The sequence below is a fragment of the Lutra lutra genome, chromosome 1 (assembly GCF_902655055.1).
Source record: "Lutra lutra chromosome 1, mLutLut1.2, whole genome shotgun sequence".
Classification (NCBI taxonomy): domain Eukaryota; kingdom Metazoa; phylum Chordata; class Mammalia; order Carnivora; family Mustelidae; genus Lutra; species Lutra lutra.
Genome location: NC_062278.1, coordinates 78,011,407 through 78,031,370, shown reverse-complemented (window position 1 = coordinate 78,031,370; position 19,964 = coordinate 78,011,407). Strand labels below are relative to the sequence as shown.

The 19,964-nt window shown below is 39.1% G+C and overlaps 3 protein-coding genes across 17 annotated transcripts in view; 2 read left to right on the top strand and 1 right to left on the bottom strand.

Moving 5' to 3' along the window:
• The window catches only part of P2RY14 (purinergic receptor P2Y14), a 55,397-nt gene extending 52,587 nt beyond the window's left edge, over window positions 1–2,810 (top strand). For all 6 annotated transcript variants that reach the window (XM_047728103.1, XM_047728115.1, XM_047728085.1 and 3 more), the window contains one exon: window positions 426–2,810. In XM_047728103.1, the coding sequence (XP_047584059.1) occupies window positions 449–1,471 (1,023 nt within the window). In that variant the 5' untranslated portion in view covers window positions 426–448 and the 3' untranslated portion in view covers window positions 1,472–2,810. The remainder of the gene's footprint in view (window positions 1–425) is intronic.
• MED12L (mediator complex subunit 12L) overlaps window positions 1–19,964 on the bottom strand; it is a 333,058-nt gene that overhangs the window by 206,334 nt on the left and 106,760 nt on the right. The gene's annotated exons all lie outside the window — the stretch shown is intronic.
• Window positions 3,728–18,703, top strand: GPR171 (G protein-coupled receptor 171). Of its 4 annotated transcripts, none has more exons than XM_047728029.1 (2): window positions 3,728–3,764; window positions 17,066–18,703. In XM_047728029.1, the coding sequence occupies exon 2, from the start codon at window positions 17,118–17,120 to the stop codon at window positions 18,072–18,074; it is 957 nt and encodes a 318-aa protein (XP_047583985.1). In that variant the 5' UTR covers window positions 3,728–3,764; window positions 17,066–17,117; the 3' UTR covers window positions 18,075–18,703. The 4 variants fall into 4 exon arrangements, with proteins under 4 accessions (XP_047583985.1, XP_047583965.1, XP_047583975.1 ...); XM_047728009.1 differs by lacking the exon at window positions 3,728–3,764 and adding an exon at window positions 11,740–12,195 and having other exon boundaries at window positions 17,095–18,703; XM_047728019.1 differs by lacking the exon at window positions 3,728–3,764 and adding an exon at window positions 12,099–12,195.

Sequence of the window (19,964 nt, the reverse complement as noted above, 5' to 3'; positions counted from 1 at the left end):
TCCTCTGGGCCTCCCCCTCCTGCTTGTGTTCTCTATCTCTCGCTCTAATAAATACGTAAAATATATAAAAAATAATAAATAAGTAAAGAAATAAATGAGTACTTTCTAGAACTTGGGAGTCTTAAAAGGAACTGTTACCATTTTAGGAAAACGTTGATACCATTACCTACAGCTCTCAGAATGTCCTGCTTCTCTCATTTCTCTTTCCTGTCATTTGTCTACTCTATTCTTCCCTTTTCAAAAGGAAGGAAGAGATGAAGGGAGGGAGGGAGGCCGAGAGGAGTGGGTGTCTAACTAATATGGAGCAAACACTTAATTTCAAGAACGTGACAAGTATATCCACTTGTCTTTGTTCGATTATTCAACAAATTATTTATTAGACGCTGTAAGTGCCCTTTGAGTGACTGCCTGACATTGCTTCCCAGGCCTCACCTCCAGAAGTTACACAATGATCAATTCCACCACCACACAGCCTCCAGAGGAGTCCTGCTCCCGGAATATCCTCATCACTCAGCAGATCATTCCTGTGCTGTACTTTGTGGTCTTCATCGTGGGGACCCTGCTCAATGGTGTATCTGGATGGATATTCTTCTACGTGGCCAGCTCCAAGAGTTTCATCATCTATCTCAAGAACATTGTCGTTGCTGACTTTCTGATGAGCCTGACCTTCCCCTTCAAGATTCTTGCTGATTCGGGACTCGGGCCGTGGCAGATCAATGTGTTTGTGTGCAGGGTGTCTGCTGTGCTCTTCTATGTCAACATGTACGTCAGCATCGTGTTCTTTGGGCTCATCAGCTTCGACAGATACTATAAAATTGTAAAGCCTCTTTTGACTTCTTTCATCCATTCAGTAAATTACAGCAAACTCCTGTCAGTGGTGGTCTGGATGCTCATGCTCCTTCTGGCTGTCCCCAACATTATCCTGACCAACCAGAATGCCACTAGTGGGAAGGTGATGCATATAAAATGTGTGAAACTTAAAAATGAACTGGGACTTAAGTGGCACAAAGCATCAAACTACATCTTTGTGGGCATCTTCTGGATTGTGTTTTTTCTGTTGATCATTTTCTATACTGCCATCACGAGGAAAATCTTCAAGTCCCACCTTAAGTCCAGAAGGAATTCCATTTCAGTCAAGAAGAAATCTAGCCGCAATATATTCAGTATCATGTTCGTGTTTTTTGTCTGTTTTGTACCTTACCACATTGCCAGAATCCCCTACACACAGAGCCAGACAGAAGCTCATTACAGCTGCCAGTCAAAAGAAATTTTGCTCTATGTAAAAGAATTCACTCTGCTACTATCGGCTGCAAATGTATGCCTAGATCCTATTATTTATTTCTTTCTATGCCAGCCATTTAGAGAAATATTATGTAAGAAACTGCACATCCCATTAAAAGCTCAGCATGACTCAGAAACTTCCAGAACCAAAAGAGGAAATACAACGCATGAAAGCACAGACACTTTGTGAATTCCCACCTCCTTTCAAATAAAATCCATGTACACATATTGCAATCTTCAGTTACATAAGACTAAATAAGAAACATGTCCATGCTGTGGGGCGCCTGGGTGGCCCAGTGGGTTAAAGCCTCTGCCGTCGGCTCAGGTCATGATCACAGGATCCTGGGATCAAGCCCCACATCAGGCTCCCTGCTCAGCTCAGGGAGCCTGCTTCCCTTCCTTCCCCTCTCTCTGCCCACTTGTGATCTCTCTCTGTCTAAATAAATAAAATCTATTAAAAAAAAAAAAAACCCAATGTCCATGCTAATAAGTATCATCTCTAGGCATTACAATCCAATTTAGTATAATAATAAAAAGAAAATACACGTTTCCCTGCTTTTTTATAACATCAGAGAAAAAAGTGATACATGCGTTACTCCACTTTATTCCATCAAAACAGAAGATTTAAATCACTAGCCTGGGTCAGTTAATGTAGAAATTAGAATAGCATAAAGAAAATAGGAAGCTATCAAGACAATTCACTGGGGCATCTTCCTTCTCTAAATACAAGGATTAAGTTATGTGATTCTTTTCAACAGGGTCACTAAAGATCAACTTAAAAGCAAGCACAGTTTGATAAAGAACTAGGGACATGTTTGTAGTGAAAAAGTCAAGTGTTTTCTGATTTGAAGACAAGCAGACCAAGAAAATCACTTAAGAAATCCCCTACTGATTTATCTATCTCATGGCATTTCAAAGGAAAGTTGATATAAATTCTCTTCTTTGCAGGAAAAAAAAAAAAGTAATTTTTCTGGTAGCATTCTGAGAATAAAATAAGATACATTTTAAATGTGTTTTATCTGAAGACTTATTAAGCTACTACATGAGCCTGGAACTCTAATGTTAAAATACTTCTAGGTGGACTCTATTGAAGGAAGCTGGATATTGGTAAGTGTTGCCAGGAACTTCCCCTGTTCAATGGTATAGGGAAAAAATACGTTGACTGGGACAAAGGCACACACATACATACATAGTGTGTACATACATATACCTAGGGGTAGGAGAAGCAGTTTTCTTAGAAAGCAACTGGAAAATCTAAAAAGAAAATCTAAGATTTATAATTATGAGTGAAAAAATACACATAAAATGAAAATTTATATGTCACATTGTTTTTGAAAAAGCATTTGAATTTAAAGTGTGCAGATATGGGATATGGTTACGAGCTTGTAAGTTATCAAAACTAAATTATTTTTCTGCTATTAATTGGCTAAAAGATATCCAGACCATCTTCCAAATGTTCTTCACAAACATTTTTTAAGTCAAGTGCATATACTTTTTTCCCCTTGCTGTAATAATAAAGTGAGTATTTTCAATAGTGTTCAGTTTTTCTTTTTTAAAAATCAAGGTAGACGGGGCACCTGGGTGTTTCAGTCGGTTAGGTCTCTGCCTTTGACTCAGGTCATGATCCCAGGGTCCTGAGATCAAGTCCCACATCTAGTTCCCTGCTCAGTTGGGAGTCTGCTTCTCCCTCTCCACCTGCCCCTCCTCCTACCTGTGCTTTCTCTCTTTCTCTCAAATACATAAATAAAATCTCTTTAAAAAAAAAAAAACTTAAAAAATTACGGTAGGAAAAAATAATGCCAATTTTCTTCATAGTCGTGATATGGGTGGTTTCTTTAATACTCTAATTATGCATAAAGGAAGGAAGACAGTTACCTAGAATAGTCAGAATTTTTATTTGCCACAAACTTTCCAAAAAAAACTCTTTCATATGCTCTGGGACCTCAATAGATTTTAAGAAAAACTCAGAAAATACACCTCACATTAAAGAAGAGCTAGGAAAGTATTTACTCTGTGTCCACATTCCATCCTCATAAAAACTCCCTGCTCCCAAATGTGGGTCAAATATCCTCTCTCAAAAAGAAACAAATCACCAACCTATGACAAACATGCTTGGCAAAACTAAGCTTGCCGTTTATGTTTGGCTAAATACATCTGCAAAAGAAACTGGCTGTGCATACTCTTCAAAGTTCCCACTGGCCAGGGCAAATGAATCAACACTGGTGTTTCACATGCGTCCCCCCTACCCCACACACAGACACTGGGCCACAGGAGAAAATGAAAGTAAAAAAGAAAAGGAGGAGCACCAGATAATGTCTTTGTTTACCACTGTGCTAAAGCAGATGGGTAATGTGGACATCAAGGTTTTTCGGGAAACAACACGCAATCCAGGTAAGAATACTGTAAAGCAACCATTGATTAACAGTTACAAGAAATAGAGTAGAGCGATGGCAACAGTGGATCAATCCAGAAACTTCCCTGAGGTTACCAGTACTTTTTTTTTTTTTTTAATTATGTTACGGAGTAATTTCTGTAGCTAGTTTATAATACAGTTTTATAATATATATTTTCCTCTAAGAAAGTAAATTAACACAATCATATTGGAGAAACAGTTAAAGTATTTTTAAAAAGTGACATATGGGAAAGGAAAGCCACATGTTGTTAAAGTGGTTCTTCCGTGGGGATGTCCTGTCATGAGAAGATAATTTGCACGCCACTGATATCTTGTAGAGAACTGGTGAGCAAAAGGTAGTAAGAGCCTTGTACTGTTGAAGACCACACCATACCAGTTCTCTCCCAACCCCTCCCCACACAAACCTCACAGTGCGGTTTACCCAAAAGGAAATCTCGTATCACTCTGGGAGGATGGTCTGATGTCACAGTTATTTTTTGTATTAATAAAGATACTTCTTCTTCTTGTCCAGAGTCAAAGGACATAAAGAGTAGCAATGGGTTTAAGAACAGAATAGAGAGCTAATGGCAAATATTTTATTAACATCATCAAGTAGAAACAAAACTTGTATGAGGGTGTTTTCTAGAATTTCTGGGTTAATCTTCCAGAGGAAGTCAATGTATCAGAATTGTTTAATTTGTAGGTGACCAAAATATACAACTTAAACTGGATTTCTGCAATAAAAAGAGATATACTGGCTAACAGACCTGAATGTCCCAAGTTGTCATTATGGCTTATTTAAGGGCTGATTGGGGGCCTCAGCTGATGTAACAAAAGCTGGTTTATACCATTTTTGCAGCCACCTTCCACAGTATTAGGAACTCAAAGGAAGCTGTGGGCTCTTTTTTCATGGTAGCAAAACGAAAGCAGCATTTCTAGACCTTAAATCTTCACAGTCAGTCCTCCAGAGAATTTCTTCAGAAACCTGGAACTTGGCTTTCATTGGATCATACCAGCTTATTTTCCATCCCAATCTGTGGCCAGTGGAATCTGACATGCTGGTTGTCAGTTATGGCCTGACCCTGATATGAAAGGCAGAGTGAGCACTTTCTCACTATGGGCAAGACATAGGCCTATGGACAAGAACCGCAGAAAGTGGGTTTCTCAAAGAAGTCTCGTTTTTACTGCTGAGAAAATAGAGTCCAGAGGCTGCGGAGATAACGAACAGATGAGCACCCCTAACAGGAGGCAGCCTTTTGTAAACAACCACTGTCAGAGTCACATATCTCAGTGGGAAGCTTTCATGGGTAAACTTAGATGATTATGATGTTTGCTTCCTGATTATTATCACAAAAGTTTCTTTTATTTAAAAAAAAAAACTTCAGAATATTTCCGTATAGGTAGCTGACTCAATTACACATCAAAATGGAATCATGGTTCAGTTAAACTCTAAGAGTTCCTATTAATGGGGGATTTTTAGACATAGTCAAGAGCCATTTTCAAACACCTTTCTATTAGATTTCTGCAGTCCATAAGTTGCAAAACAGCTAGTGTCGTACCATCTTCTACCTACAGATGTGTTTTCTTTTAATTACTGTCCCAACAAATAAAAGCATGGGGAAGCAACTGGCTCCAGCTAAGGGCCTACTAGCCTCTCTTGGTGAGGCAAAAGCTCTCAACTCACTATCATTCCCAGCCTTCCTTGCTTTCTATCGTTTCTTACACACTGTGTATCAGGCCTTCTTTCCCAGCATAGGCATCTAAGTTTAGAAGCCGCCCTGGGCACCCTGAACACTCGAGGACTCGCATGACAGCTTTCTCTACAGTAGGACCTGGAATATGTTCCCTTTTAACCCGGGGCACTCCAAAGCAGTTTCAGGGTTGGCAGAAAACATAAAAAGCTAAGCCATTTTTATCTCTCCCGCTGCAACAGAAGCTGGAGTACAAGCACAAAAAGAGTTATTATGAAAACAGGCCCGCTCTGAACAACAAAGTAGATGAGAAGTATTTTCATTGACAAAAACTACTTGCTGCTTTTTGAATGTGCTCATCGCATAAGTCTGACTTCTCTCATGGTCACAGTTAAGATCTCTGTGATCTCATCATCTCAACCCACTTCCCAAACACTACCTTCAGTGCTTTGGGGACCTGAAATATAAGACTGTGGGCCCAGGGTCATCTTGTTCTATTTCCAACCTCCAGATGTCACCAGCTCCAATCCACATGGTGTCAGTATGTCAGGCGAAGCCCACAGCTGCACTACCTCCTGCTTCCCTCCCAGATCCCAGGTCACTATGTAACTGTTAAATCTTCCTCCCAAGTGTATGACAAAGTTCTAAAGGTTTACTTTCCTATCATCCCATCTCCTGACATAAAAGGCCACTGAAATGTGGCTCTCATCTTCCCCATACAATACTTCACACTACTTAATAATCCCTTTTCTAAACTAAAAGATTCTCTACATTTAACTAGGAGCTTTTTCAAGCTGTTAATTATTTACACTCTACTTTTTACACCATGGCTTTCCGAAGGAACACTGGCTCTCCCCGATATTTACTGACCAAAATGAGAAGTTAATTCTCATTTTGTTTGTAAATTAACCACCAATTTTAATTTTTAAAAAATTGCCACTATTAAAAAAATAATCGCAATGCCACGACCAAATGTGTTTTCCTATCTGGTTGATACTATGAAAGTAGTTAGGTAAATAAAAAGGAAAATGCTATTTTTTTAATAGGGAAACCAGGGCTTCCCTACCAATGCTATTTAAAATAAGTTTCTTAAGTGTTTAAAAAGTTACATTCAGAATGTCCTCATTATTGCACAGCAAAAAAAAAAAAAAAAAAAAAAAAAAAAAAAAAAAAAAATCATCAACAAAACCAAAGGCAATCTACTGAATGGAAGATGATATTTGCAAATAATATATCCAAAAAGGAATTAGTATCCAAAATATATAAAGAGCCTATAAAACTCAACACTAGAAAACCAAATAATATGATCAAAAACCAGGGAGAGAACTGAATAGACCTTTTTCCCAAAGAAGTCCTATAAATGACCAACAGACACACGCTCAACATCACTCATCATCAGGGAAATGCAAACCAAAACCACAGTAACATATCACCCTACACCGTCAGAATGGCTAGTGTCAAAAAGGCGAGATAGAACAAGTGCTGAAAGACATGGACAAAAAGGAACCCTCGTACACTGTTCGTGGCCATGTTAACTGATATAGCCAAACTGTGGAAAACAGTGCGGAAGTTCCTTAAAAAATTAAAAATAGAGTGGTGCCTGCATGGCTCAGTCGGTTAAGCATCCAACTCCTCCTCTGACTCAGGTCATGAGCTCAGGGTCATGAGACTGAATTCTAAGCAAGATCATCTTCCTCTAGCCCTTGCCCCCACGTGTGCACTCACACCCTCTCTCTCTTTCTCTCTCTCTCCATTAAATAAATCTTTTTTAAAAAATTAAAAAATCGAAATACTGTATGATCCAGTAACTCCAGTACTAGACCCTTAAAGAAAATGAAAACAGTAATTTAAAAAGATATATGCGCCCTGTTTCTTGCAGCATTATTTACAATAACCAAGATACAGAAGCAACCCAAGTGTCCATCCACAGACAATGGATAAAGAAGTGGTGTCTATATATAATGGAATACTACTCAGCCATAGAAAAGAATGAGATCTTGCCATTTGCAACAACACATATGGGCCAAAGTTAAGTGAAATAAGCCAGACAAAAAGACAAATACTGTATGACTTCACTTATATAGAGAATCCAAAAAACAAATACACAAACAAAAACAGAAGCACAATGTCCTGTTTATGACGATAAAGCACTAAGGAATATCAGCTATCTAAAAGAGAAGGAACTGGGGCGCCTGGGTGGCTCAGTGGGTTAAGCCGCTGCCTTCGGCTCAGGTCATGATCTCGGAGTCCTGGGATCAAGCCCCCAATCGGGGTCTCTGCTCTCTCGGGGAGCCTGCTTCCTCCTCTCTCTCTGCCTGCCTCTCTGCCTGCTTGTGATCTCTCTGTCAAATAAAAAAAATAAATAAATAAATTTAAAAAAAATAAAAATAAAAGAGAAGGAATAAAATAAAAACAGTCTAGGTTTTATCAAGTAATGAGGTAGCACTAAAAACAAAGTAATCCAATCCTCGAACTCACCTTTCTACCTATCCACCGGGATTCTCTCCTCAGACTTCCCTCGCCAGGACTGAAACCAAAATCTACTCCCCTCCCGGCCCAAAACCACAGCCCCGTACCACACTGCTTCCACTGTTCCCAGTGCCCATCCCTTCCCATCTAAGGGTGGGAGCTCCTTATTGCTTCTCACTCAGAATGACCGCATCCTAATCATCCCCTATCCTGGTTTCTTGTCTTCTGCTTTCTCCCTAACCCTATGGAATCTAATGCCCTCAGACTTACCGAGTTCTAACAGTATCACTACAGGTGCTACAAATTCCGTGCGACCCCCTCTACACCATAACCTACTAAACATAACAAAAATACCCTCTAGCATGGGAGCTAAGGAGGCAGCCTACAGTCAACAAACATTTGTTAGAACTTTCCTTAAGTACTTGATCAAAAAACAAGGACTCCCATGGCAAGGGGTTGGGAGAATGTCTCCAGAGAACCTTTGCCTGGAAGGTAACAACAGAGTTTGTAAAATGTATTCCGAACTTTGAAAACATGTTATTCACAACTTCTTAAGGAAAGGACCACTACCACTCAAAGGGGAGAAAATGAACTTTGGTGACCAAAAAGAAACAAGATAACCATTCAAATTTCTTTCTTAGGGATTTCACTTGTTAATTATTTCATATCCATCCATCAAATAGCACACAACTGAAAGGTAAAAACTGTATGGTTACCCAATAACACTGTACAGTCTTTAATAAAAAGAACCAAAAGGACAGGCAAGGGGAATGAATATACTCAGTCATTCTTATAATCGAGTTCACATTCCAAGAATATGTAAAACCCTTTTGCCTTCAAAACACTTCTTGGTGAGTGCTATGAAATGTGTAAGCCTAACGATTCACAGACCTGTACCCCTGGGGCAAATAATACATGTTAATAAAAATAATTTAAAAAAACACTTCCAACTTTTTACTCTCTGTTTCATTAAAAAGGGAAAGCCGAGAGAGTGTTTAAGTAACAGAATCAGCAACGTTTTGGAAGCTCTGTGTGGTCTATGCCTCCCTTAAAAAGTGCTCTGGTCTAATCACATCTGTCGCTCTGAGATTTGAAGCTGCCAATCTCATAAGAGTCAGGGGGAGAAAGTCTTTGGACTAATCCAAGTGGGCAAAGGGATTACATGCTTTAAAAAAAATCTCTCAAAATGTAAACCGAAAGCACAGTGGCTCCCGAGAGAAGGCAGACAGACACACACACACACACACACACCCCAGAGAAACATCTTGATCACCAGCATTTCTTAACCAAGGAACAGCCTCCTACCCAAAGATCATAAAAAAGCTTCAGGAGGCAAACTACTTTGTTCTCAACTCAGACTCCATGAGAGGAGTGGGCACAGTCGCATACCATTCCCACCGCTCAGTAGTACTGAAATTTAAACTAAGGGGGGCAACAGGCAGGGGGACGGGCTGGATGGATCTGCTGGCCTCCTTCATAACCACTGTTTCCAGCCCCAACACTTTCATTTTAAGAAGCATAATGAAGTACTAGGTCACTGGAGTCTAATGGAGCAGCTTTGGACAAGGCCTTAGTTTCCCCATCCGTAAAGAGGGGGTTTTCTTAACAAATCGTGGATTTCCTTAAAAGAAAATAAGTTCTCAGACTGGTGTCTGACTGTGGCAGTGGTTACCTACTCCGATGTTCATTTTCCCATTCCTATTAGCTCCAAAGGGCTATTATGCTATGTTTAAAAAACAAATTTTAAGAAAGTTAAACATTAAAAACGACACTTCTACTGAAATACAGTTTGGCATTTGTGTTCAGTAAAATCAAAAGTATGATTTGTGTGCCTGGAGAAGTTGACTACAGTAAGATTTTCTTTGTCAATTCGTGGGGCAATTTTGCTTTTTCAGGTTTTATTTAAAACAAGCAAAATATCCATTAAAGTAACTAGTACGTCATTTCTTTTAAAGTACCGCCATGACCAAGGTCAAGGAAAAATAACTTCACCTCACTTCTGCCCACTTGGGTTTCTAAAATACTGGGTTAGTGATGACATGTAATTTCCCAGAACACTAACAAAATATACTCTGAGAACCATTTTTTCTTAATGAAAGAGATAAAGAAGTGACTTAGGGAAATTTCAAATGGAATTTGTGTTAAAAACAAAACAGGGATGGTAGCCCCAAAAAAGCATATTTCTACTCTGATTAAACTTCCACAAAATATCAGATAGCCTCAAGGTTATTCTCATAAGGAAGAACAAGGTTCAGTTTCACTATTAAAAGATTGGTTTCTCACCATTCCAAAAAGGAAATGGAACAGTGAGAACTAGGGTCCTTCAGCTCTTTTCTATCTGGCAATCCAGACACAAAAACGGTGGCCACAGATCTTTCAGAATAGTTGAATATACTTCTCAGCTCTGTCTGGCTATACCCCCAAAGTCAACAGGGAAGTAAACAGATAGATATGCCTACCTAAAACAAGAAACAAAAAACTGCACTACCAAAAACTGCTCATTCCGGTTTCCCTGCATACCATGTTAGAACCATTCACCACTCCACTGGCAGCCAGCTCTGTCTCACCAAATTCTCTCCATGCCCCCACCTCTGTCCCCACTGCATGTGAACCATGAGCATCACTGCTCACTTACTTGATGATCTGCAAGGGTGTCTTTTCTGAAGTGTGTTTTTCACTGAGTCCCATCCAACAACAATGCACACAAATCTTCAAAGATGGAGCCTTTCCCAGCACTGTTATGATGAGAGTTAACATTGCTTCTTAACCAAAAACCAAGGACAAAGTTTAAGATTTGGGCTTTTTTGGTCTAATCTGTAAGTGCATATATATAAAGTCTTCTTTTGCAACATGGTGATAATAATAGCAGTAATAGTTATTATTCATACTCACTATTGTATTATTACTACATGAATTTGGGAGAACACCAGGATTCACGAAACAAATGGCTACTATCATCATAAGCATTCTTACCTACCCCCCCACCCCCCACCAAAAGTTCCCTTAAACTCTCCCTAAATTCCCCTTGGCCTGACATCTCATTTAGTCTTTTGAGAGATTTTTCTTTTTAAAAATAATTACAAAGGGATTCATTGTGGATTCCGGAGAGGCTTCTTTTTTGTTTTTAAATATCTGGAAAACTAAGAATTATTAGGAAAAAAGGAGAGAAAACCAAAGAACCTACCAAACCAATGAAGTAACACTAGATATCAGGCCCTAACCAAGAAATGGTTTTGCACTTTCAAATCAACTTTGGACCAGCAGACGTAGGACTCCAGAAAATACAGCTGAGACGTGAGCTCATATCCTCTTTTATAAAGGCTACACTTATACAAGAAAGATAACCTAACAAAGCCAGTCGATGACGTGGATGGGGTACAGTGACTTTTCATGAGGTCCTTCACCATGCTGAGCTCCATTCAGACACTCAGTAAACATGTGCTCACCACAGGCAGAATGATCATGTACCCAAACAATTTAAATACACAGGAGGGTTCCTTTACATACAATCTATTAATTACTAAATACCAGGCTCAATTCATTAAGCTATTTGGGCCAAACTGACAAATGGCCTACTCTTGAACTTAGAAAAACAGACCCAAAATATCCTTGAAAGAAAAGAATTACAACGATACCACAGCACACACATTTTAAGTAGGTGTGCATACACTTAGAAAGATTTTTAAATCTGTGCTGAGATTTGTGCCAATTTATGTACCAAAACCATTAACAGTATTATCTCTGTGCATGTAATTTTTCTTCTGTTGCTACTTCCAGATTTTTCCACAACAACAAAAAAGAATAAAGACAAAACATAAACTTTATCAGACTATGTTAAATCACATCTTTCTTTATTAATAGAGGACTCAGCAGAACCCACACTGCAGCAATTGTTCTAATTATAACTTCGAAAAGCTGATAATATCAGGATGTATACTAAAGAAATTTTGCTTGAAGACCTACTATATTTAACACATAATCCCTTTCAAGGCACATAAAGTGATGTTCTTTAAAATCATTATGATGGAAAACGTATCTTGGATGTTTAAAAAAAAATGCAAGGCATGACGAGGGGACAACAAAAATCTTTCTCTAAAAGAATACACAAACACACAAAAGGAAGCACACACCAAATTGAACCTCTTAGGGAGACTATCATACAGTTAAACTATTCACAAACCACAGTTTCATCTACGTCAATATGCGACACTTTAAAACCACACGAAAAGGAAAGGAAATTTTTTGTACAGCCAGCCTTCGTGCAATGGAGCTGCCAGTGCTCTTGCTCAGGCCAGACGGCAAGCTCCTGCTTCTCTGAAGACACACAGGGAGCCTGCAGTGGCTCAGACAATATACCCCCAGGTAGGTGTTTTTAAGTACTTGATATATTCAAATGTCTTTCCATCTAAGGGGAAGCTATCATGCTCAGTGTTTAAGACATTTAAGTTGGAAAGGACACTGTGTGATAAGGCTGCCGTGTAAGAGGGTACCAATTATTAAACTCTAAATAGATTCTCACTATGAACTGCACTATAATTCTGTTCTATCTGATAACCTCATCCATTCCTCTCAAAAGAAAAAAAAAGTTTAATTTATACAAGACTGAATATTTACTTATAGGCCAACATAATTATTCAGTAACTCAATCTTATTTTTTATAACAAAATGGATAAATGCCATGTTGTCAGTCTTTACAACAGGGCGCAACAGATCCTGAAATGACTTCCCTCCATAAAAATTTTGATAGGTAATTTCAAGAACATTCTATTGTGACTTTCATTTAAAAAGAAAAATCTAATAAGTGTATTTATTCCCTAAGCAATGAGCACTCAATCCCAAACAAAGGAGACACTTGAATTTTTTATTTTTGCTGTAGCACCTCAAATTTCCACAGGCTAAGTAATTGGTTGATGAAACATTTATCAAGCACTTGGTCTTCAGATTTCTGAGAGAGAACACAAAATGCTATTATAGTATAATCAACATACCAAAATTTTAAATGAAGAGATTTGTTTTTCATCGCAATCTAGACTGAGGTTCACAAAAAGCAAGTACAAGGTCCTACAGGAATCTCAAGCATCATTAGATAAATAGTTATGCTGTGATTATTTTTAAATAAATTATCCATAAGTGGTATATATGGCCAGTTCTAGCTATAGGGAATACTAATTATTAATTGATAAAAACAATTTTCTAATCCTCCTCTTTACTGTATATTCATCTATAAAATGAGACTTTATTGTATAATCGTATGAACAATAGGAGCACTTAAAAAAACACAGTACTATGTTAACTATTATAATGTAACATTAGAAATACAAGAGCAAGGGAATCTGGGTGGCTCAGTGGGTTAATCCTCTGCCTTCGGCTCAGGTCATAATCTCAGGGTCCTGGGATCAAGCCCCACATCGGGCTGTCTGCTCAGCAGGGAGCCTGTTTCCCCCTCTCTCTCTGCCTGCCTCTCTGCCTACTTGTGATCTCTGTCTGTCAAATAAATAAATAAAATATTTTTTTAAAAAGGCGGGGGGGGACGCCTGGGTGGCTCAGTTGGTTAAGCAGCTGCCTTCGGCTCAGGTCGTGATCCCAGCGTCCTGGGATCGATCGAGTCCCGCATCGGGCTCCTTACTCGTCGGGGAGCCTGCTTCTCCCTCTGCCTCTGCCTGCCATTCTATCTGCCTGTGCTCGATCTCTCTCCCTCGCTCTCTCTGACAAATAAACAAATAAAATTTAAAAAAAGGGGGGGGGATACAAGAGCATAAGCCAAAATTCTAGCATCTGGTAAAGGAACAATGAGCTAAGGTGGGTGATAGAGTTGAGGATCAATATTTTTCAACACTAGCTTTTGACCCAGAGAAGAAAAGGATGGTCAGAATGCCACGGTTCAAATAAATGGTTACTATCCAAAAAACAGAGTTCTAAGAAGTCAGTGAAGCCTGGAGTAGACTTCCAGACACAAAGAGCTTACTCCAGGCATTTTAAGATAGGAAGGATTTGGATATAGGAAGGATAAGGTCAGAAAGCCTAAAAATGATCAGCAGGGTCAGATTTTAGCCCATCATACAAGCTGGAAAAACCTTGCATAATATCAGAGTGCCAGACCCCAGTCTCCTCAACTGATCAGAGGCTTGGGCTAGACACTATCAATAAAGGTTCCCACCATCCTTAAAGTCCTGTAAGTCCCCAATTTTTACCATAGCCAGAGTACAAAGGCAGGAAGGAGCAGTTCACAGCAGAGGAGAGATACCACCAGTCTAGGGAACTGGGGTGAAGACAGTAGGGATGGCTTGAAGCAACCAGGTCATGGGAACTGTGAAAGTAAGGGAGGTTTAGATCTAAAAGGTAGAACCTGGATCTGGTTTTTAAATATATATATATACAGTAAAAGGAAACAAACAAAAAAAAATACTTGAAGTCTGAACCTCTCTCATTAGTATTTAGGGGAAAAGTTAAAAACTAATATTTTCTTTTTGCTCTTTTATGTGAAAATTGCCTAGAATATAGTTTCTGCCACATAGCAAGCACTTCGTAAGGCTGGCTGCTGTAACAACAGGTACTATCATCACCATCACCATGATTACTACTATTACTGAGACAAAGCTCTAGAGTGGTTTTGAACATAGCTTCTGAGGTCAGACTGTCTGAGTTGGAATCCTGGCTCTATAATTTAACAACTATATAACCTTAGGTGTTACTTAACCTCGTTGTGCCACACTTTTCTCATTTATAAAGTAGGGATAATGCCTACGTGATGGGAATGATGAAAGGTTAAATAAGCACATGTAGTACTTAGCACAGTGCCAGACACAAAGTACTCAATTATTTTCATTGAGTTTAGTGCAGAATGAATTATGCATGAACCCTGAAGTCCTACCTGGAGTTGGGAAAGAGGAAGGACAGTCACCTTTTTAAATGACACTTTATATAAAGTTTCGTGTAGGTCTGCCTTAACAATCTGTTTATAGTGTTTCATCCCAAGGTGTGTATACAGTGGATCATTAAGTAATCAGGAGAATTAAGAATCAGAAAGGCTTCAAAAGGTTTTGTTGTTGTTGTTTTACTTTTAAAGGGAGGTTTCAGAGAAACAGTTTATTTGGACTTCTTAGCCACTATAATTAAGATTTTCTTTTTTTTTTCTTAAATTTTCTTATTTTTGAGAGAGAGCAAGTGTGCATGAACACAAGTGGGGCGGGCAGAGGAAGAAGCAGACTCCCTTGTTGAGCGAGCCTAATGTGGGACTCGATCCCAGGGCCTTAAGATTAACCAGCTGAGCCACCCAGTCACCCAGATTCGCTGTTTTTAAGAAGTTGTGTGTCAGGTTTTTTTCTGCTAAAACACAAAATCTCCTGGTCTTTAAAAAAGAGGAAAGTGTTTAATATGCATGAGGAGGGTGTACACCAAGAAGCAGCACCAGAAAGATATATACATGGCCCTAAGAGCGTTAGTTTGGACCAGGCCAAAGAGAGGAACGAAAGCCCATTGATTTACCTTACACTTATGTTCTAGATCTGGAGGGAACATGACAAGATTCTGTCATTATCAGTGTCAATCACAATGGTTCTAAGAATATGTCTTATACTTTTGGGCTTAACTGCCTCAAAACCTACAGTGAAAGAAAAAAAGCATTATAGTTAGATGCTTCCATACGAATATAACTGAGCTTCTCTTTGAGAATTTTGTAACCAATGATCATATATTCTTTTTTTTTTTAAAGATTTTATTTATTTATTTGACAGAGAGAGATCACAAGTAGATGGAGAGGCAGGCAGAGAGAGAGGGGGAGTGGGAAGCAGGATCTCTCCCGAGCAGAGAACCCGATGCGGGACTCGATCCCAGGACCCTGAGATCATGACCTGAGCCGAAGGCAGCGGCTTAACCCACTGAGCCACCCAGGCGCCCACCAATGATCATATATTCTTGCTCTAAAAGGCTTTAAAATACATCTGTGGTCAAACTTCTCAAAAACACCGATACGAAACGTCTATACAAGCACTGTTTACCAGAAACAGAAAACAAACCGCAGAGGTACTTTAAAATTATCCAGTAGCTGCATTTGAAAAGGCAAAAACAAACAGGAGAAATTAATTTTTATCATATATTTAACCTAACATCAGAAATATCATTTTAACATACGCTGAATACAAAAACAAATATGGAGATGTTTTACTAATTATTCTATTTGTACAAAATAGTGCACACTTTTACTACTTGTATTGTTTTTTATAATATTTCCTTAAAAAAAATCTTTAAAACCTGGTGTGTATTTTGCATTTACAGCCCAGATCAATTTGGCTGTTGAAGTGGCTGTCATTTCAAGTGCTCAGTAGTCACAAGTGGCCACATACTGGACATCACAGGCCCAGGTCACTAGGGAATGGGAGTAAGGATAAAGAAGGAATAAGCATCAATTCAAGCCAGATTCTAACCCTTCAACTCTTTTCGCTGAACAGAAAGATGAAATGCAATGATGATGAACATGTTCTGGCACTTGACATAGTGAAGGGCCTACTTTTAAAATAATTCCCTCTAAATTTCAGGATAATTTTCTGTCCCCCGTTATCGTCCCTCTCAGCCTAGGTTTCTCCAGCATGAGGAGCTCTTGTCAATCTATGAAAACAGCAAGCCAGGAAGCCTCACTGAAACCTCTTCAGGCTCTGCCACAACTAAACCATTTTGCCCTCATTTCCTCTCTGTTTCTCAGAATTTCAGTTCACTTATCTCCTCTGAAAACTAACTTCCAACCCAAGTGGTAACAAGAGTTATCAGAATGCAAAAGTATGATGTCAAAAATATCCATTCTAGAAGCAAACATCTATGGGATTTCCCAAAATCATGAAATCAGACCATGGAAAACCCAGGCCTCCTCTACAAACCATGATGTTCCCACCAACTATTTCACCAATAAAATTCTACCTAAGAATTAGAAAAATTGTGACCCAGGTGTTCTGAATACAAATGTTGTGTTTTTTTTTTTAAAGGTTTTATTTATTTATTTGACAGAGAGAGATCGCAAGTAGGCAGAGAGGCAGGCAGAGAGAGGGGGGAAGCAGGCTCCCTGCTGAGCAGAAAGCCCCACGTGGGGCTCGATCCCAGGACTCTGAGACCATGACCCCAGCCAAAGGCAGAGGCTTAACCCACTGAGCCACCCAAGCGCCCCTGAATACAAATGTTTTTAAAGAAAATCATTTCTAATTTTAATTACTAACCTCCCTCCCCAACCCTTTTTTTTAAACAGATTCTTCGGATTTTTTTTTTTTTTAACAGAGTCATCCTTACTTCCCCTCAAGATGACAAACAGTTCTATCTTCTGCCCAGTTTACAGAGATCTGGAGCCATTCACATATTTTTTTTATTTAGTTTTCCTTGTTGGAATTATTGGAAGTGGTTTTGCAACCTGGGCTTTCGTACAGAACAAAAATCACAGGTGTGTAAGCATATACTTAATTAACCTGCTTACGGCTGATTTCCTGCTGACTCTGGCATTACCAGTGAAAATCATTGTTGACTTGGGTGTGGCACCCTGGAAGCTGAAGATTTTCCACTGCCAAGTGACAGCCTGCCTCATCTACATTAATATGTACTTGTCAATTATTTTCTTAGCATTTGTCAGCATTGATCACTGTCTTCAATTGACATACAGCTCCAAGATTTATCGGATCCAAGAACCTGGATTTGCCAAAATGATATCGACCGTGGTGTGGCTAATGGTCCTTCTTATAACAGTGCCCAACATGATGATTCCCATCAGAGACATCGAAGAGAAGCCAAATGTGGGATGCATGGAATTCAAAAGGGAGTTTGGCAAAAACTGGCATTTGCTGACAAATTTCGTATGTGTAGCAATATTTTTAAATTTCTCAGCCATCATTTTAATATCTAACTGCCTTGTAATTCGACAACTCTACAGAAACAAAGACAACGAAAATTATCAGTATGTGAAAAAAGCCCTCATCAACATTCTTTTAGTGACTACCGGCTACATCATATGTTTTGTTCCATATCACATTGTCCGAATCCCATACACCCTGAGCCAGACAGAGGTGATATCTGATTGCCCAACCAGGATTTCACTCTTTAAAGCCAAAGAGGCCACATTGCTCCTTGCTGTGTCGAACCTGTGTTTTGATCCTATCCTGTACTATCATCTCTCAAAAGCATTCCGCTTTACAGTCACCAAGACCTTTGCTTCATCTAAGGAGACCACGTCTCCAAAAGAAAAATCAAATGGTGAAAACAACGCGTAAAATATGGGATTTTTCGTGTTATCACTTCCTGCCTCGGTGGACAACAGGTACCAGGAAAGAGAGAAAAGAGCCTAAGTAAGAGACACATGCGTGGCCTGGTTACTGAGAAACTTGTCTAAATGTAAGCTAAGCAGTACTCTTGTGGTTGTTAATGGTCCTAAGCCCAAGTATTTGCATAAAAAAACTAAAAGATCCTGTTGAACCAACGTAAAACCGTGTATTATCCTTGAAAACTCAAAGAGTTTTAGGACAAGCTCAGAGGCATTCATGAAGTATTCATTTAAATACCGGGTAACTGACTTCTTGATAGAAATATGCAAAATAATCTCCCTGTAGGTGCCAGAAAGCCCTTCAGCAACACAATTTAAATAAAACCGTTTAGATCATACCAAAAAAGTCCAACTGATCTTCCCATGAAACCACCTGTGCCCGATTTATTTTTAATCCATCATTTCAAAGATGGTAACCTTTTAGCTCACTACTCCAATTTTTAATATCTAATTGTTTTGTGACACAGCAACTAAACCTATTCACTTCTGAAGAGGCTTGGAAATACATGAGTAGTGTTTAATGTACTTTATACACTTATATTCTATCAGGTTTATAAAGACTTTCCACCGTAAGTAATGACAAATCCAGTGATTTCTTGTTTTGTAGTAACATGAAATAGACCCTACAGAATTTTCAAGCAAGTTGTTAAACTGCACTGACTGCTGAAACTACTGTTTTGGAACTAGAAACTCACATCAAAGGTATGGAAAAACACCACCAGTCAAATGGACTTAAAATAGACATGCCAGATATACACAGCAAGACGTTGTAGGGAATACAACACATGGTGGGCTGACTGGCACCATGTCTGAGTCTGACCCCACATGGGGCCTCCAGTTTAAAGAAGGGGTGACTCCAGCTCTCAGGGTCACAACCCTCAGATCTAATTCTCTCTAAGGCCAGTAATGCAGAAAGGACTCAACGGATGATATAAAATATAAGACTTATTTAGGAAAAAGAAAATTGAAAAGTTTAGATAACCATACCTGAGACTTCGGGGGTGGGGGGAGTTTCATTTGAATAGCAAAAGTCTGTTTTGCAACAAGTGGTAATACGTTTGCATTAGCAGCAGTGATTAAGAAATGGTGTTCCCGGCAGCCTCTTGAGCTCGCCCACGCTCATGTTTCACGAGTGTACTTTTCACTTTAATAAATTTTCCCATTTGTGTAAAAAAATAAAAAATAAGAAAGAAAGAGTGTTCCTGGAAACTAACAAAACAAATTTGATTCCAGAGTCATTTTTAGTCCTGTACTGAGAATTATTTTCTGAAGCTTGAACCCAAGACAATTCCAGTGTACAATTTCATATCCCCTAGTTTGAAGAGCGTAAATGCACCAAATGAGAAAATGCACCAAAACAAGTGTCTATCACACTTCCACCATGGTGAGCCCTGGACAAAGTCTAGCTAGCTAGTGGTCATGACAGGAACCCCCCTTCAGCTTTATGTCTCTGCCCCAGGGTGTAAAGGGCACAGCTACGCCACAGCTATGCTGCAGAAATGCCAGCCCACTAGAACCTGTGCTTGCTGATGGTCTGCTGCCTGGCAGATCAAGACATGATTCCTATCAGCATATATGAAACTACTAGTTTCTTTTCCTGAATCTTTTGGTCAAGTCCCTATTAGTCTCTCTCCTTGGTCTTCACCTACTAGAGCTACATCTTTAAGATAGGAAATGGGGGTGGGAGGGAACAATTTGTTTTTTTTATCATATTCTTATATTCTTCTCACATTCATGCGTAATAGGTAAGTCAAATTTTCTCTCTTTATTAAGGAAGAGGACCAGACTCTCTACAGCATTCCTAATGTCAATGTTACATTAGTAACATTAGTGATGATTT